Source organism: Anas acuta, chromosome 2 (genome assembly GCF_963932015.1).
Source record: "Anas acuta chromosome 2, bAnaAcu1.1, whole genome shotgun sequence".
In the NCBI taxonomy this organism is placed as follows: domain Eukaryota; kingdom Metazoa; phylum Chordata; class Aves; order Anseriformes; family Anatidae; genus Anas; species Anas acuta.
The window spans coordinates 150071383-150091149 of NC_088980.1; the positions used below are offsets into that span (position 1 = coordinate 150071383).

The following is a 19767-nucleotide window of genomic DNA, read 5'->3' on the forward strand; positions in this document are numbered from 1 at the left end:
CTGTATTAGGGTATGTCATGTTATATTTTCTTTTGACCAAGATCTGCTTAGATGAATAACATTAATTCATTAAGGTTTTTAATGTTAATTTGTCCTGTTAAGAGGTTAAGCACCTTATCAAAATATTAATTTAATTTTTTTAATCTTGTTTAAATAACTTTGTAATTTGAAAGTAATGGATGCTGTAGTAATTAATGTCTTTCACATCTGTGAAGATGAACAATAAAATTGTTTATTTACAAGTTACGACTCTAATTAATTTCTGGTAATACCTCTCATAACCAGCATAGGTATACTCTTCAGTTCATGGAGTTTTTTATTTAAATGAATAAAACTGCACTTAATACATGTGTATTATGGAGTTATTCAAGGTAGAACTGATTTCTGCTGAATGGGACATTTTGCACTGGATCTTTACATGGTACTTGCAGCCAGCTATTGATACAGCATTCAAGGGTGCCCTTTTACATGCATCAAATGTGCACTTACGTTTGTTTCCACTAGAACTCTCCACGTTCCAGTGGAAAGTAATTTTTTTATTTAGAAAAACAAAACCAGACCCAAAGCCCTCAAATAATCAGAGATGTGACATTTCTTTTTAGTTTGGATAAACTGGTGTGCACATTCTAGAAATACCTTTCTACTTTGATAATTATGGCTTTATTAGATGATAATGTGCCGAGTGTTGTAACTGGGATGAGAGAGGGGACAGGTTTAAGAAGTTAATGTACAGATACTTGCCTTTATTGGGCAAGTTGTGTAACACGTGCACAGTTTATTCAGTAATGCAGAAAGTACTTCCTACTAAAAATCTACAATGTCTGTCAATGCATGTGAATTGCCTAAAAATAATACTTAAATACGTGTGCTAAGGGTGAAAATTAATAATTTTGGAAAGCTGCATCATATATTGATTTTTCTTCAAAAACTGTTTTAACTCTATCTGCTCGTTTTTTTTTTTCCTCCTACAGTTAGCAATCTATTTAACCCTGTGGTGCTAGAAGTTGTGATTTCTTCATGTGTTTGCACAAGCATATAATGTGGTGAAATCCAGACTCCCAGCACTGAAAGGGGTTGTGAGAGTGTGTTCAGTATTTGGAAACTTTTTCTTGTTTTCAGACATTTCCTTAAGGGAGCATTGTCAACTTTTTTCAGATTCTTCTTTGTTTAAAATAGGTTTCATTTTGACAGTTATCCCAAGGAACTGTTAAATTATTTGCTGTTACCATCATAGATTGGTGCATGTATTCCAGTTTATGACAGGTATTCTCCAAATTACACTGTGATAACGCATTTCATGGTCCCAGTATGCTGAAGATAAAAGGGACAAGCTAAAATGACTTTGGATTTTGAAATGAGAATTCAGAGAAACAGTTTTATTTTCAGTCTTTCTGCAGGTATTTCAAATAGTAAGGAATGAGGGTGTTCTGAATACTGAAAAGAATTGATAATGCTCCTTTAAAAATAAAAGTTTAATGTGATGCATTTTAAATATTTTTTATTTGTACTGAAAATAACATTTCTTTAAAATGTATTTTGAATACTAAAGTTGCTTTAAAACGATCAAAATAGAATACAAGAACCACAGTGAAGAAACTGAAATAAAAGTATCAATTTTTTATTATTTATTCAGGAGATTTCACCTAAACCACAAAGTCAGAAAAAAAATGAAGCTGATATTAGCAGTTCTGCCAACATTCAGAAACCTGCACTGTTATCCTCAACTTTGTCTTCAGGAAAGGCTCGCAGCAAGAAATGCAAACAAGAATCTGGAGATTCTTCTGGGTGTATAAAGCCCCCTAAATCACCACTTTCCCCAGAATTAATACAAGTCGAGGATTTGACGCTGGTCTCTCAGCTTCCTTCTTCTGTGATAAATAAAACTAGTGAGCACAGACATTTTAAAAAACATACCGTAATTACTTTTAAGAGATATACATAAAATAACTTTTCGTTGTAAATGGATATTGCATTTTAAAAATGAATCTGCTTTTAAAATAGGAAAAAAAAAGTCAAAACGGGAGAATTAGGGGTAGCTCACTATTTTTAAAAGATCAAGTTAGATAATAAGGCATATGAATTTCTCTAGAAGAAATAATACATTTATGTATGAGTTACAGCTTTTAATGGTTGACTGACTTCCCCTCTAGCATAAATCTCCACATTAGTGTTAGGAGTGATACAGGGAAAAGTCGAACCTCTCTTCTGAAGGGCCTGATTCATTAAAAAGAAAAGACATACACTTGGGTTGTGGATCTTTCCTTCTCTGAGAAATGTTGCCTTCGGCAGACTGATGTGCTATACCTGTTGGCGGTGACGTTCTTCACCTTTTGTGTTATTTCCCAGAAAATATAATATGAAAGCAATGATGTGCTCAGTATCTGGGGTGGGAAAGTACATAACTCAGTTTTCATTGCCTCAGAAATATGTATGCATCAGTTGCATCGATTTGCAAAGTACTAGAATACCGTTCATCAGAACAGGGAAAGATTTACGATGCCTCCTTCAATATGCTAATTTTTGTGGATGTTGAAATATTTCTCTAATTTCTTAGAGACGGTTTTACTGCTTAGGGTCAGACCTTGTTCTTCAGGCAACAAACAGCCTGTTTTACACTAAATGATGAGTCAAGAGTTAAAATAAGTACAGGCTATAGGAAATCAAAATCTTCGTACCTCTTTTGCTTTAGGACAGTGACTTAAGAATGGAAGACTATACCTGCATCATATGTTGTCCTTAACATTCATTTGATGTTTTCCCTTATGAGAATAGTTTCTCCTAATCTTTTCTCACAGATAGCTTTAAGTGAATGGGAGAGAAAGGTGTACGAGTTCAGCCATCTATTTATTCAGGGAACACTTGTTTAAATTGTATCTCTAGTTGCCCCACAAATTACTGTGACATGTCTTTCCCCTTCTCCTTCCCCTTTCCCTCAAGATGGTAAGTAGTTTTCTTTGAGGATGTTCTTAGCATTATATTCGGATAAAGAACCAATTTAAAATTTGGTTACTTAAGTTTAGATCTTGTTAGTGTTGTCTTTCAATCTTTGGCTTCCAAGTCTTTACCACCTCTGAGAGAAATTTAAGTCTTGTCTTTTGTGTCTTTATTTTTAAATTTGTGAACCTTTTACTTGAAAAAATGGTTAAAGAAAAAGAGAGAATGGTGATTTACAGTGTAAAGACTTGAATGTGTCTTTTCCAAGGCAAATGTCTGTAAAGCTTTACTAAAGTGAAGAAGTTTAGGGGAGTGTGTTTTTTTTTGTTTTTAATGAATCAGGCCCATATTATCCTATATCAATCCCCCCATTCTTTTTTGTTTGTTTTTGTTTCTGTGAGATTTTTGAGCCTTCTTACTATGCCATGCATTGGCAATGAACATTTTAAAGATAGTTGGGGTATTGATATCAGGTCAGGAGAGGGGTTATAAAATGAACCACTGCTTTTGCTTTTTTATTTAAGCTTTATGTTACTAGTATCCGTGACTTTTAGATCTTTTAATTGTGGTCGTTTGTTCTGTTTACTGTAAAATCCTGTTACTCAGTTCCTTTATAAGCCTACTCTCATGGTTTCTATGGGGGAGTTGCTTATGGTAAATACACCGTTTGCCTAAAACAATAGTCTTTATTAGTGGGGAAGTAGACGCCCTATTAATGTTGAATAAGCAAAAAGCAGAATCATGTCTCAAGCATAACCTTTTTCTGGTAGTCACAGTTTTTAATTACTTTTAAAAGTCCTGCTGTGATTACCAGTTCTGCAGATAAGAGCTATTTAAAGCACTTCCCATCTTTAGAACTCTAAAATACTGCGGTAAGATGATCGTATCTCTCTCTGCTTCATGAACATTGAAAGATCTCTTTTTAGGTCCATCACAACCACTGAATTCCCCTAGATCCTACAAACATAGTCAACGGAGAAGAAGATCACAACGTTTAGCCACTTGCTCGTTGCCTGATGATTCTGTAGAAAAAGTTTCTTCTCCCTCTTCAGTTACTGATGGAAAAGTGTTCTCCATCAGTGCTCAAAACCAACAGTCATCAAAATTGGAGGGTAATGTATCTTAATCTAATAAAGAACTGCCCAAGAGAAATTGAATCATGAAAATTAGACCTTTCATGGTTTTCATCTAATGGGACATTTTGACTTATTGTCGCTAAAGCTGAATGCTGTTCGTATGTTATGTAACACTGCAACCCAAACTGTTGTTTGTTGGGCCTTTGTACCTTTTTTTAATATTACATTCTTTCTTTTGTGTAGTACCCGATGTTGCTCATATGTCACTTGAGAAGCGTGGACCCTGTCTCCCTCTTGATTTAAGCCGTAGTTCGGAAGTTTCAGCACCATTATCCACAGAATCCACTTTCCGTAATGAATACCCCAGTAAAGACAAGGAAGATATTCAGATGATTACATATCTTTCTTCCAAAGCAGTAACTGATGGAAGAGTAGCTACAACAGCGTCAGGTAAAAAGATCCAGTGTCCAACCAGTTAGGCTTACAGTTGCAGGGTTAAAACATGCATGTGTTCAGTCACACAAAAAGAGGGGATAAACTTTCTTTCTGCAAGCTTGCAAACCTCTTCCTGGGGTCCATCCATCTGGATATTCTTTGTCTTCCACTATCTTTGAGCTGCTTTAGCGCTTTTTCTTAACATGCCTTAAAGTAGATCTGATTTAACTCTACAGAGGAAGTATAGAATATAAGATATAGTATTTTTATAAAATATTTTCTATTGTTAAAACTTGTAAAATATATATATATATATTAATAATAATATATATATATAATACAGTTGTTTACTAACATACTAATATATACTAAATATATACATACTCATTTATGTTGTGGCTTCAGCTTTAAATACAGTAGAGTTTTCAGAGGTAGTCTTTATTTTCTACTTTTGCTTCTCTTTGTAGTAGAAATTTTGTCATTTTCCTGCTAGGAGATTTTAATTGAAAATATGTCTGGAAAATCCTCTAAAGTTTATATAAATCTGGTTCACCTTTGTAGAGTCCAATGCTGTAACGAAGGGCTACATCTCTCTTCAGCAATTTAGTGGGCACTGTGGTTTATTCAAATCACTTAGATTAAGAGATTTGGGAAGGGATTGCATTGTGAGTTGCAGACCCTAAAAATGAGTCCTTTCATCCAGTGTGTCAGGTATCCATATGTTTTTTTCATAAACAAGCCTCTTACATGGGTGAGTATGATACCATGTTCTAAATGACTTTACTGCGAAAACTAATCAATAAAGTAAGTGGAGGGAAATTAAATAAAAAGTAATAATTATGCACTTTTGGAGAACTTCCTTAGTAAATGTGATCAATAAAGGAGGGGCATTGTGACCATAAAGTATATAATTAAGCCATTCTGAAAATATAACTGTCTTTGTTTAAGGGGAAGAAATAAATCGTAACAACTTTGTGTTAAGCTACCAGTGTAGCTGCGGTACTCTAGGTCAGTGAAACATCTTGTTTAATGTACGCCCCTTCTTGGGTGTCTGCCCATTGACTCCGTGTAAGATGATTGCTTTCCTGAGTTCCAGCATAATTCCTTAACCCGATGCAGAAAAGGCTGAGTAGGATTCTTGGATCAATATTGGGTAGATTAAATTAGGTGGTTATAAATATCCCTTCTCTCTCTCTCTCGCTCTCTTTCAAACAACAAAATCTATTAATCTCTTAAACTAATTTGTCAAAATGAGTGCTATGGGAATTTCTAATGAACTGCTTTAAAATTTTTTTAAATCTTTAAAGCTTTAAAAAAACCAACAAACTAAGTTTCTCAGGGTAAACCCTGTGACAATCTTGGTGTGCCTTTGACGTATTGTATAGTGGTAGAATCATGAGTTCCTGCGAAAATTACTTCTGCAAAGATCTTTTTAATCTCATGCCTTTGGCTAGAGGGAGAAATGCTTTTGGTGGATGTATAATTGACCGCTCATACAAGATCATAAAAGAAACCAACCACTTCCAACTACTATCTTTGTTATTCATAAGAACTTGCTTCAGTTACTAGGAATTTAAATTCTTGGCATTTTTTTTGCCTGACATGTTTTTTGGATCATTTAATGCATAGTTAGTAATACTGATTGGCATTTATTTTGTTGCCACCTTCGTTTATGGCTCAAAACTTTTTGGCATGTCCATATATTTTTTGGCATGTTGTGTCAGGGAAAATCATGCCTGACACAACCTTCTGATAGTACTAGTTGAGTCTAGAGTGGGAAAACGGAAGCACTTACAACATGTGCTGGAGGGATACAGTTTGTCCTATTTCTACATAATTTTGAAAATTATAAGCTCTCAAGGAACTGATTTCCCAGCTACCTGTCTGTCTTCTAGACAGAGCTACGTGTTTTTAAATTTTTGGTAGTTTTTCTCCATGCAGTAGTACTTTGTCTTGAGCTTTCACATGGACTTATTATTCTGTCCAAATGTTTAAAAGCTTTGAAAAGTATACAACTGACAGCCACTTGAGCAGTATAATCTTTGTGGGCTGAAAGGTTTATATAAGCAATTAGTATCTTGAATTCAGAGTTTTTACAGGAAGTTTTGGAGATCAGTTACAAAAGGTAATTCTAGAGCTACTACTGACAGAAGCAGTTCATATTTATTTAGAGTTCATCTTGGGCTTCTAGCCTCAGTGAAACTCATTTCTCTAATACCCTTCTCTTTTCAGAGGAAGATGAAAACAAATGTAGTTTTTATGTTCAGGTTTGAAACCTGTGAAATTAAACTTTGCGCTGTTAAATGGTTCTCAATTCATGTTACTTAAGCACACAATTACACTAATTTCTTTCCTGCTCCAAGAGGATGGATAGAGTCTATCGTGCTTACTGCTTCCTTTCCATTTCTAATGAACCTCTTTAAGCTATAGCACCTGTAGCCTTTAAGCAATCTCATATATAAAGGAGAATTTTCCCAAAGCTTTCATTTATCATTCCAGGCCATGCTTTAAAGTATTGAGCAAAGTTCATTTGAATAATGCAAGAACATCTGCCTGCATAAGTGTAATTTAATGTATCACACTGTTTAGCCATATATATTGTGACTATACAGTTTGAGAACTCTGGTGTAAAATCCAGTTTACTCTGCAATTATCTATTTTTTGGGGTTTTTAATATGAAAGAACTATTTTAAATCTGTCCTTTTATGTTGTTTCTACTGTTTATATTATATTGAAGCAACCTGGACAGATTTGGTTTTCTAGATTTTGACAGTAGTGTGGAATTTGCAAACTGTGCTTAAGTTGGATCTACTGTTCTGTGTAATAACTGAGGTAAATAACAATAGTTTCAGAAATTATGGAGGTAAGTGTTTAGCCTGAAATAGCCTGTTATGGTAACTGACCCTTCTGAGCATAGTCGTAAGGAGGTACTGTTTAGACCCAGAGATGTGACTTCGGAATTTCAGAAATCTGATGAAGGCTATCAGTTGAGCAAACTGAAGAGAGAGAGAGAAAAACAAAACAAACAGGAAAAAAAAAATTACCAAAATAATAGGGAGGGATGAGATGAGATATGGTGAAATACAGAAACAGAAGTGGAAACTCATGGTATTAACATGTAAATTCCTTCACAAAGTCATTGCTCAAAATGAAGAGCTTGCCATTTCACAAAGGCAACACAAAAACACTGATCAATTCCTGCAGTCTTTAGGTTACGCGAAAGTGCTGTGTTCTTTAGTAGCTGATATGCTACTATTTAATTTTTAAACTGAGGTACTGCACTGGCTAAAATAGTATATGGATCCAGTTGTGATTGCCTACAAGTGTGCACGCACAATTAAGAATCTTTTCTTTCATTTCACAGTCTGCCAGCTAACTGTAGCTAACTCACTTTTTGTCTTAGTCTATAAAAGACTTTATATTCACAGTCAGTCTGCATAGAACCAAAATACTGTGGTATTCCAGTTCTGACTACGTGAAGTTCAGATCATTTTACAGATGCCAGTTTTCTTTAAATTCATTGTGATATTTTTTGTAGCTTTGTGCCTTTTCGTATTAGTTCACCTGTTACATACTGAGCAAACATATTTTAAAAAAGCAATCTGGATTTCAGTTCTTACACTGAAGAAAAATTGTTACACACATCAATACAACAGTCTTAATATAACAATGTTGTTGTTTGTTACTTCTTGTTGTAGCTAAGGCTAGGTGACTTTGCTCTCAGGGTAGCATTAGGTCCACTGTATCGGAAAAATCCACCACCCCACCCCAAAAAGAAATCACTATATTTCTGTATATTTTTATTAATATGTTCACTGCAGTAGGAACAAGAAGGTACAAATATGTGTAATTCTCAGAAAAAAGATGTCACTTTTTAATTAAAACTCTTGCCAGTGTTCTTAGTTATGCTGCTTTTAAGAAGTACCTAGTGTTTGTTTTATTCCAAATATCCACTGTCAGTCAGTTTTGCTCCTTAGTGTGGACTTCTGCCATTCTCGCTGCCCTGGAGCTCCCAGCTGGCTCTGTGGGGTAGCTGTGTGAAGGCAAGAACACTTGCATCTTCATCCTTCCCAGAGGGATTGTTTTCTGCAGGGTTTTATATTATCTATTGTATTGTAAAGTGTAGTTTGATATCAGCTTCAGCATCCTATGCACTGGAAGTTCAAACCATGAAACTGCCTGCAATAGAACCATGAATTATGTTGGCCATGGTACGATTTCAGTTGCATATCAATGCAGATGTTGGTATTTTTGTTGCTAGGAAAGTTGAAACATCACAAGCCACACATTGGAATATCACGCAACAAAGTAAGTTGCTTCACGTAGGTCTAATTTATTTTAATTTGCTGGACAGACAAAAGCAGCACCGCTAAGCACTTGTGTGCTGCTGCGTTTGTACCACTGCATTCTGTTCTCTGCCTGCGCTCACTAGCGAGGCTTGTGCTGCTTTTACCATGCTAGCCTAGGAGAAGTAGCATCGGAGGCGTGTTGAAAAGCTATCTGGAAATAGCTGTGGTTTGCATTTCTTCTTCATCTGAAATCAGTCTTCTTGCAATCTTAGAGCAACGACATAATCATTAGTTTGGCGAGTCTCATCTCGAAGTATCTTTCTCTCTGCTGTTAATTGCAGGCCTCCCACGCTTCACTTGTGTGGGAGGTGCCTGACTAGACTCCTGAACAGGGATAAAAAGGCAATTAAAAATAACAGTTAAAAAATATACCGTAACATCCACTGAAGGGACATTTTTTTTTATAAACACGTATTTGCCATGTTGTGTTTGTTACTTGCCCTTCAGACTATTCAGATTGCCTTTGTCTAATTTTGTAGTTATTTGTAAGGCATAATAATGACATGGTTACAAATGAGTTTGCAAAACCCTTAACATTTCGTTAGGATTTGGAAACTAGGAATTCTCAATTCATGATTTCTGTAATATTAGTATAAGCAAAAGACCGGAATAATATACATATATGTATGCAGGCATAATAATAATTTCTCTTTTCAGACAACTATAGAAAGGCAGTTTAGAGAGCTGTGTCATTGAGGTGGATATTTGTGTGACTAGCAGATTTCTGCCCATTGTGAATATTCCCTCAAACAGTTATTTAATTACTAGCTGACTACTTTCTCAGACATGCCTGAGCTGAAAGTCGCAATACTCAAATTTGTGGCTAGGAATATCAGAGCACGTTTGATTATCTGAGATCAGGGTTTCTTTTTCAATAATGAAAATTAAATACTAAATTATTCAAAGTGTACAATCTGGCACTAAATTTTCCCTTGAAATTGTTCAGAGGGAGCTGAGCTGAACTTTTCATCAAAATAACAGTGACCTAATCAAATTATGTGCATTTGGGCGATCCTTTTGTGTTCCATTTAGAAAGGAGACCAGACGGTGATAGCATCACGATGTGGGGAAGTGCCACTTCTGTCCTTTACTGAGGTGCTAAAATATATTCACTGGTGACAGGTGGCAAACCAGTTCAGTCCTGCAACAGAGAGAAATGCTTACTAGGAAACCAAAGGAAGGAATACTTGGTACAGTGTTTTGCATGTGCCACTGAGCCTAAGTGCCTTGGAAATAGAGAAGGACAAAGCTTAGCTGGTAGACCAGACTAAAAAGGATTGTCTCATGTGAGATGGTTGGTGGAAGCTACTGGAAAAGCTCAGGTAGTAGTCGTGCAGCTTGTGTCTTGTGTTCAAAAACAGCACGCAATTGAGCAGCTGCTTTTGGCTGCTTGCTAGAATACATAGCATAGTGAAGTCTTACTTCTTACAGCTGGCAACATCTGGCATTTAAAAATGCTGTGTGGTCTGATTTTGCTTGCTATTGCTTTTGCTCCCCCTGCAAGTTTCCCACTCTGTGGCATTTTGGCTGTTTTCCTGGGGAAGACTGCATAGGAGCTGGAGAAAGTTTCATGTAAAGTGTAAGACCAATTGGGTTGGTTTGTCCAAACCTAGAAAGCAGCTTTTTGGAGCCACCACCAAGCTGTTAACTACCCACAGAATTATAACTGATGAAATTTACTAAGTTGTTTTAAAAAATGTTTGTTTAAATGCTTTTTTTTTTTTTTTTAAACCGAATATTTTTTTCTTAAAAAAAAAAAAAGGCAGTGCAGAAAACTCAGAGAACCTATCAGATCAGCTTTGTACTTTACCTGGCTTAACGTCCTGACTACTAGCATGTCTCCTTCAGGACTTTTTTGGAGGAGGAGGAGGGAGATTAAGCCCCTTAAGATTTTGAAGAGCTGTGTTTTTGTACAGCATTGTCCTCAAATATTCTCAGTGTCCTGATGAAGATTAGGCTTTCCTAATTATGGTTAGATGAGACTTAACACTCTCACAATATTGATGAATTACTTACTCTGCAGTAATACAGAGGTTTTTGCAATACCAGTAATGTTCTTTACAACTAACATTTGTATTCGAGTTATCTGAAAATTACATTATCCTATTGGATTATAAATATCAGCAATGAAATTATAATTATAGAGCTTTGTTGTTTATTTCCTCATTTGAATCTACAGAGGTAAAGAAACTGCCACCTAAATATCTGCCACTAATCAGTAAACCTTACAATAAGAATTGTCAGTATATAATTCTGATTTCCAGTGTAGTAACTTGCATGTAATTCAAACGTATCAAAAGCATGAAAGACTAAATAATTTAAATATTACTAGAATCAATTAAAAATGTAATAAAGTGTAAATACATAGTGCTAAAAATGTTTGAGAACATAGATTCTCTGTTCACATAATAGACCAGTAACTCAAATAATGTTGACGATATCAGCACTTTTACCCTTAGTGTTGACATGGTTTTCTATTACAGTGGAATGAAAGGAAACAAAAAGGCTTAAAAATAGCAGCAAAAGTATGTTTTAAGCAATAAAAATAGTTGAAAAGTGAATGCAAGTTTCAAAATAGACAAAGCTGTGGCATGTATCATCTTGTATGAAAGACTATGGTCTAGGCATTCATATGCAGTAATTACGTGTTAAGTGTGATGATATTATTACCAATACTTGATGTTTCAGTGATCTGACCCAGCCAGTGATCTGGCTGCAATCCTTACCGAATGCCTAGTAAATCTGTCTTCTTATTTTCAGCACCCTCGTCCCATGTACATGCCTTACATCTGGAAATGCCTTTAACCAATAGTCTAAAGTTACCCAAAGGGAGTAGTAAAAAAAAGAGGTCTTCCACATCAGTGAGCTCTGAAGGGACAGAGATACAGTACTCTGTGCCCATAAAGGAGAAATGTTTTGAGAGTCTGAAGGAGAAAATATTAAAGAACGTGATTGAGAAGGACAAGCATTCAGAAGTTGGTAAACTACAATGCTTTTTGTTTCCAGTGCTTTAGAGAATAAAAGTAACCGTAAAGTGACATTAAAATCATTGTATTGCTTGTATGTTTCTTATTTTATACTAGTAGAACTCTTTACAGTCTAATGACTTTTACAAGATAGTGGGTCATCAGCCAAACATTGCACTAATGTCTCGTGTTCTTCTTAAACTTACAGGTGCGATGAGAATAGAAAGAAAAGGAAAACTGGAAGAGAAGAGTTCCACAACATATGGTATGTACAGAACAGTGATATTTTTATGAAAAAAAGGAAAAGTCTTTGCTTGCTGTCTCTGAAGTACAGATATAAGTGTAAAGCATTTCTAGGGCCCACCTTAATTTCCTTTGTTTAGATCTTAAAAGCCATTTGTATATATAAACTTGTCATATATATGTCAGTAAAGATATAACTAAAAGAGAATAAAATTAAAGTTCCTGTAACAAGGATTTAGATAGTACCTGTGAGAAGCCCAAGCCAAAACTTTTATTTCAGTTGAATTAGTGATCCTGCATTTATTTCCTTGCATTGACTGCTGAGAAAGTGGGGAAAAAAAACATAAGTGTTACTAACAAAACATTAGTTAATTCTTGAAAAAAAAATCGGAAGGAAGGGGACTTTCATTTTTCCTGGTTTAAAAATTATGATTATAGACAGACTAGAATTCACATGTGAATTTGCCTTGTGTTTTCCATGAGGGGAAAAACTGTGCTTTTGTACTCCACAAGAAGGTAAGATTCAATATATGTTTAGGAAATAATTCTTAAACACTGAATCGTAAGTGAAAACTTAAATCGTAAGTTTTCCATAACAAGTCAACTTCCTCATTACTTACCGTGATTGCTTGCTATGTTGCTTATAAAATAATTATGGCATGACATTGCTGTGGGATACATTTTCTCTGGGGACAATTAATTGGATAAATAGAATTTTTCTAAAACAAAATACTTATCCTCATGCGTATGTCAACAGTGCTTGTAAGTGAACTGCAGCATAAAAAACATACCATAAACTTCAGTCAGAAACAGTTTTCTATGAGGGTGCCTCTGTGCAGTAGAAAGTGCTGACAGCATCAGCAGTTTTGAGTTTTGTGACACTGAAATTTACTTTAAACATGTTTCACCCTTATAGAAAGTGACTTAAGATGACATTATCTTTGTTTGGAATCTTGCGCTCCTGAAAGCTTTCTCTTATGCCCATATCTTTTTGTCATAAACTGTAAGTTAAATAGCTGTTATAAATTGTTGAAATGACATCACCTATTTCATGTGCTTTGTTGTACCTTCTTCTGCTCTGATATCTTATGTGAAAATACCTAAAATTGTTGAGAAAGACTCAGTTATTTGAAGTGTTCTGCCATCAGCTAATAAGAGACACACCCAACATATCAAGAAATTAATTGAATTGTGAATCTTGCTAGGCCACAGGAATAGCTTGGATTTAAATGTCATGTTCTATGGTAAGCCAAATGAAGCAAGTATTTTGGAGTGGCACTGTTGTTTTGAGATGTTCAATTTGTACTTTAGGTAAAAAGAAAGAAAAGGAAAAGGAGAAAAAAGAGAAAAAGGAGAAAGATCATAAATCAAAACAGAAAAAGAAGAAGAAAAAAAAGAAGAAATCTAAACAGCACGGTGAGTTCAATCTGCATTTTTTGAAAGTGAGCCAAACCACTTGACATATTTTAGGGATAAGATATTAAAATTTGTTTCTCAACAATATAATTACAAAATTTATAAATCTCAATGAATAGATTTTGTCCTTAATGTTGAAAGGACAAGAGTCTGACTTCATTTCTGTATTTATGGCCATATATATATGGTCCATATGATGGACCTAGACATTTCATAGACCTTTATTTTTGAAAGGGTATGCAGATAATAATGCTTTTGCATTTAGTCTCTTCAGACTCTTCATTTGAAGCTCTGTAAAATCCTTATCTTGTTTGGACATTACAGTTATTCTGGTATTAAGCCTGTTGCAGTCTCTTCTTAATAATGAATCCATAACAGTTTGTACATTTGTAAAGTACAATTTATTTTTTTGCGGTAAAAAACAAATCTTTAAGACATTTTTTTCTTGTTGGTTGAGAGGGAAAACCTCTCATGGGTGAGAGGAAAACACCTCTATGGGTGCTTTCCTTGAAACACCCATAAGAATGAGGTTAAAAGTTTTGACACCATCCTTTCTGTAACTGTCCTTGGTGTGATTCTTGTGGAAAAACTGGACAGTTTATCTTATTAAAAAAAAAAAAAAAAATGTGTCGAGTATTGGCTCTTTTATCACATTTCTTTCCCTTCTTGTATTTTATTCCTGTTTTCTTTCCTTCCTTTGGTTCTTGTCATCTCCCATAAAATCTTTTGCATGTCAGCGCAGCCTTGGCTGCAGAATTATGACAATGTGAATAACTGCATGGGCAAATACAGGCTCATTCTGTCTTCTAGCCGAAGACTAAACTTTATTTTTTGTGTTCTATACCTGTTTGCCTCAAAAAGTGTTTCAGGTCTTAAACTACTTGTTTTTCTCTGTGATGTTCTCTCTTTTGTTGTGTTTTGTTTTGTTTTTTTTAACATCTTTATTCAAAAATGTACACTTACTGTGCTTATCCAATTGGCTCTACTTTTGTGTACCTTGAGAGGGTTTTAATAGGTATCAGTTGAAACTTTAATTTAAATTTCTTAAAATATGAGAAAGTGAAAATTTAAAACTTATTAAATGGATTTTTCTATAAACTATTCCTCAAAAGCCTGTAGAAGAATCTTAGGTGTTAACAGGAGCTTCTGACCACAGACTATAAAGAAGCTTTACCTATCTCTAGAGTGATTAAAAGTTTTGTTTATCTAAAACCTGTACTGTAACGCAGTACTTGAACTGAGTAATCTAGGTTTCTATGAGTAATCTAGATGGTAAATACTTTACCATCTTGGTATTGGAGTAACATAATTTTCAACTATAAACTTTGGTTGCTTATTTTACCTGAATACTATTGGTAGTTCCTTTACCTATGCTGGAGAAGTATCTAAGTGTTTTCGAAAAGACTCTAGAAAAATCTAGGTGTGCAAAAGCCAAAGGGGGGGGGGAAATCCAACACCTTATCAGTTCTGTCTGTTTCATCTGAGGCTATTACAACATGGCAAATTAAGTCAATGCTTTCCAAAGGTTCCATTTTTTAGAAGATACTTAAAAGGAATCTGTCAGTACCTTGTATAGGTCAATATCCTTAGGAGCACTCCTAATAAAGTTTAAGAGTAAGAAAAATGTTTTTATATGCTCTCCTGTTCTCTGAGTGTATGGCAGACTGTGTGTTGGTATAAAAGTCTTTGGAACGTAAACAAAATAATGTTTGCAGCATTTGACAGGTGTTTGGAACAGAACTGATTTAATAGTCAGCTACCAAGATAAGCTACAGATTTGAACTGCGTTTAAAACTATAAATATATTTTCTGTAGCTGAAGAACTTCCACATAGTATTTCCCTGAACCTTCTGTTTCAGATATTTCCAAAGAAAGTTAAGCAGAAAAGTTCTGACATTTTTGATGTTGAATACTAGAATTAAGGTGAATCAACAAAAGAAGCTGATGTGGTGTACAATATAAAATGTTTGAGGAGTTGGTCAGACTGATTTTGCTCCTGTGAGCATGTGATACTTTGCAGCTTTGCAAAGGGATGTGCTTGAGATACTCCTCAGCTTCTCACTGTTCGGGGGTATGCGTGTTTCTTTGGTTCCATACAGTTCCAACGTGCAGTGGTTTCTGAAAACCTTATTGATTCAAACTGATTGAGATATAGTACCTCTTGCAAATTTAAATCAGCCATGTTCTTGTCCCCAGTATTCTTCTTTTGTTTTACCATTTGGTGGTTGTAAGGTTTTTGTTCGTTTCTCTTTATTGCTTTGTTTGTTTGGTGTTTTTTTTTTTTTCTAATTTGTTGTGATTCTTAACAAAGATAAGCTTAACAAAGATAGCACGATTAGGTTTCAGCTTTTAGGGGCCATATCCAATGCTTGTAAATATTAAAAGAAAACTATGTACCTCCCAGTGTCCCAACAAACAGATCTTAAAACCAGTTGCAGAAGGCAGTGTGAATAGAACTTGAACATTTTCTTCCATGCAAATTTATGTCAAGAAAAAATGTTGCAAGCAATCCAGAGGCATCCTGTCTGGATTTTTTCACTGAGAGGAAAGAAAAATGCTTTGGCAGGTTCTGACTCTAGTGTCTGACCCTGAAAAAGCTCACTGAAAAATGATCCATCACAAGAAGCAATATTCTCTTTCTCCAGGACTAGCTTACCCTGCTTTCATGGTATGGGCAGAAATGAAAGTGTGTGAGGCACGTTCTGTGCCTTTCGAGTCAAACTAAGGCATTTACGGGAAGATGAGGGTGGAGGCACAATACGTGCTTCAGATGAATATTGTGCAGGTCTTCTTAAAAACAAAAAAACACATTTTTTTCACCTAGTATACACATGACTTACATTGCTGTACAGAAAGTGATGGCACATTGAAAACTGCATATTAAATCTGTAAATCTGTCATGTTTTAATAACGAGCTATAGCTGAAGTAGCCAGGACTGCTTATTTTTTGTTTTCTTTTGTGTACTTAGCATTTCCTGTTGTCTTTTTGCAAATACTGATATGCCTTTTCAGTCACACTCGTTCATATAAAGCCTGTGGAAAGTAGGTAATTTCTGCTTTTTGTCAGTGAAGTTGAGGTACAATGTAATCAACTCAACGAGTGGGCTAGAATACTGCATACTTTCATATCTGTTCCTGACTTCTCAATGCTTAAGGAAATGTGATAGTGTGGTTTTGACAGAGAAAAATATTAACAGTGGCTTAATGGAAAGTATTGAGGAGAGCAGTATATTGTGGAACTCAATGCTAGAACACAGGTGGTAGCAGTAGTGCTTCTACAGAACAATGAAGATGCAGAAATATGACCACTTATATTCAAAGTTTTAAGAGGAGGAAATGGATAGCTACTCTTACTTACCATTGGGCTTACGTGGGTGCATTCTTCAGTCACTGTGCTAAGGAACATAAGAAACATTCCTAGAGACTGTTGCAAATAGGCTATATGTTAGAGAAAAATAGATCATGCTGCTTCTGGCCACCGGTGAGAGGCAAGGTTGCTGCAGCTCCCTGTCCCCAAATTCGATCAGTAGCAAGGCTGAAAATGCATTACCACTGGGTATAAGCACACGGAGTGCTCACACGAACACACATAACCAACAGCCTCATCCAGCTCTCCTCTCTGGTTGAGCCAGGATGGAGGTCTGCAAGTGAGAATATATAAATATACATTGTGGTTCATTATGGTTCTTACTGGAAATTTCTGGAAAAACTGTCTTGAAGAAATTTGCTATTTCATGTTCGGTTTTATCATCCTAATACCTCAGTGTTGATGTTCTTTACATCTGAATATAATGTTGTTTTCTTAATTTTTTTTGCATTTGTCACAAATTTTTGTAACATCAGCTAATCCTGTTGTTAACTTTTCAGATTATTCGGATTATGAAGATAGTTCTGTTGAGTACTTGGACAGGTGCTCTTCTCCATTAACGCGGTCCTCAGGAAGCTCTCTGACTTTGCGCAGCATGTTCTCAGAGAAGAATACATCGTACCAGTATCCAAGAGCTATCTTGTCTGTTGACCTTAGTGGAGAAAGTAGGTTGACTGAGTGAGAGCTTTCAGTTTGTAGGTTTAGTTTTGTAGGAAAGATAATAAATAAATTGATTTTAGCTATAAAATCTTTGATTTTTTTAAAGCATCTTAAGTTTTTGATTGTAGCTATAAATATGGTGGCTAATTTATGCTTCATCTATTTAAATCAAAATGTTTGCACTCCTCAAGCTGTTCTGCATTGTGCTTGCTTTGGTTAAAGATTGCTACTCTGCTTCTGATGCAATCACGTTACATTTAAAGGCATTTTGCAGAGGTCATAAAGAAATTATAAAATACTAGTAGTACATTTAAGGGTGATTTTTTTGGTATATTCAGGTTAAGACTTTTAATTGATAGAATAGTTTTTGTTTTTTTAAAAATTGTATGTTTTGCACTCACAATTTCACTTTTTTTTTTTTTTTACTAGATCTTTCAGATGTTGAGTTCCTGGATGATTCCTCTACAGAGAGTTTGTTACTTAGTGGTGATGAATACAATCAGGATTTTGATTCAACTAACTTTGAAGAGTCTCAGGATGAAGATGATGCTCTCAATGAAATTGTTAGATGCATTTGTGAACTGGATGAAGAAAATGGCTTTATGATTCAGGTAAAGAAATTGAGGGGGTGTATTTTCCATGTGAATTTTGTGCGTGGGAAGATATTCTTCTAAGGTGTTGGAGACTGAAGTTAAGTAGAGAGTTGTAAATAGACATGACTAATAATAACAAAATATTTTTATGTTCTGCACTTCATGTGATTCTCTCCAGCGTATGCAGAACTTTTTCTTTGAGATGGGTTTCCGCTGACAATTTGCTATGTAGAACAGGTTTGTAAGGAAAAGTAACCTTTTTCATTATAGACAGTTGATAAAATTGGAAAGATGTATGCTTTTCCACACACAAATCATTGTTTTCTGTCTAAAGGCCATTCCAATTATACAAGCACTTCTGGTATGGTCCTTGTGCTTCACAGTATATTATTTGTAGACACCACTTTACTTGCTGTAAATTTACCTCAACTCTATCCAAGATTGGTGCATCTTGATATAGTTCTCTGCCATACAGATGTTAATATTGTCAGTATCTTTGTGTTGTGATGCGCGTGCTTCATCTTCAGAAGAGCAGTTCTCAAACAAGAAATGATTAGCTCATTTTAGAAGCTGCTAAGAGTTTAAATATTATTTGGAATAGGGGAAAAAAGGAGAAAACTTGCCATTTGAAGAATACTTGGTGTCAGCTGCTGACAGACTACAGCTGCTGCTGCTTATGTATTTGTACTGCAGTGAAAGAAGCATCTTTCATCTAGTAATGAATAATTTAAAGTCATTGTCTCAAGGAATTTGTGCAATTAGATCAGATGCAAGCACAAGTGAGGAAGTCAGTTGTCAATAACTTAAAACAGATGATGAACTTCCTGTGGTTTTTGGGCTCAAAGGACAGGTTTGTATTCAGCTATCAATGTGGTACAGTTTCTGTTGAAAATACAGAGCCATTTTAATTGAGATTTGAAGGAAGCAAGGGTCAGCTGCCTTGTTAATGGACTTGTTAATAGTCTTTTGGAAACGAAAGAAAGATCTGAAAAACAAGTACACAAACTGTCCCTGGGAATGCATTACTGAAATGCAGTGGTGTGTTGGAAGAATTCAGCAACGATAATAACATGGAAAAAATGGACTGGTGTAGAAATTTTTGGAGAGAGTAGAGGAAACTGTGGCTATCATGGTGTGACAAGAGGAAAGGCAGCTTCAGTGTTCTGAATATGTTGATGTTCAAAATGCATGTCAAAACAGAGGAAAGATTTTCAATAGTAAAACAGCAGATATTTAGAAAATAGGCAAACACTGAGCTGGGAAAGGAGGAAAATGTACTTAGAAGTGGTAGTTTGCTGCCCATTTCTAAAGTCCAATGACAGCTAAAGTTGATCACTTACCTTCTCTTCGTGCATCGTCTCATTGAGAGCAACCAGTTTACTGTTTCTAGGCCTTCATGTCTTACCACTTCTATTTTGCTCTCCTGTTCTCTTATTTCTCCTTTCATTTACTCTTCATTTTCTTTTTCTTTTAGATTTTCCATTGGTGCGATATTAAAAACACATCTTTCTAGCGCACTGGAGAGATGCTTTGTAAATATAAATAATTAAACTGAAGAGTTTTCTACTTTTCACTGTTATGCTGTAATGTATTACATTATCTTTCTACTTTACTGTAATATTATACTCCTGTCTTATGTTACACTACTAAATATTTAGGTGCTAAATTGTTATAATATTGTAATAAAATACTATTAAATATTGCGTCTTCATTTTTTTTCTCCAGTCT

The 19767-nt window shown here is 35.1% G+C and overlaps 1 protein-coding gene across 9 annotated transcripts in view; it reads left to right on the forward strand.

The window, feature by feature from the left end:
• Nucleotides 1-19767, forward strand: part of PHF20L1 (PHD finger protein 20 like 1) — a 55104-nt gene that overhangs the window by 25571 nt on the left and 9766 nt on the right. For 6 of the 9 annotated variants that reach the window (XM_068672683.1, XM_068672684.1, XM_068672681.1 and 3 more), the window contains 8 exons: nt 1634-1886; nt 3861-4046; nt 4254-4460; nt 11555-11773; nt 11969-12025; nt 13315-13419; nt 17287-17451; nt 17876-18057. In XM_068672683.1, the coding sequence (XP_068528784.1) occupies nt 1634-1886; nt 3861-4046; nt 4254-4460; nt 11555-11773; nt 11969-12025; nt 13315-13419; nt 17287-17451; nt 17876-18057 (1374 nt within the window). The remainder of the gene's footprint in view (nt 1-1633; nt 1887-3860; nt 4047-4253; nt 4461-11554; nt 11774-11968; nt 12026-13314; nt 13420-17286; nt 17452-17875; nt 18058-19767) is intronic. The other 3 variants (XM_068672687.1, XM_068672688.1, XM_068672689.1) reach the window with 1 other exon arrangement.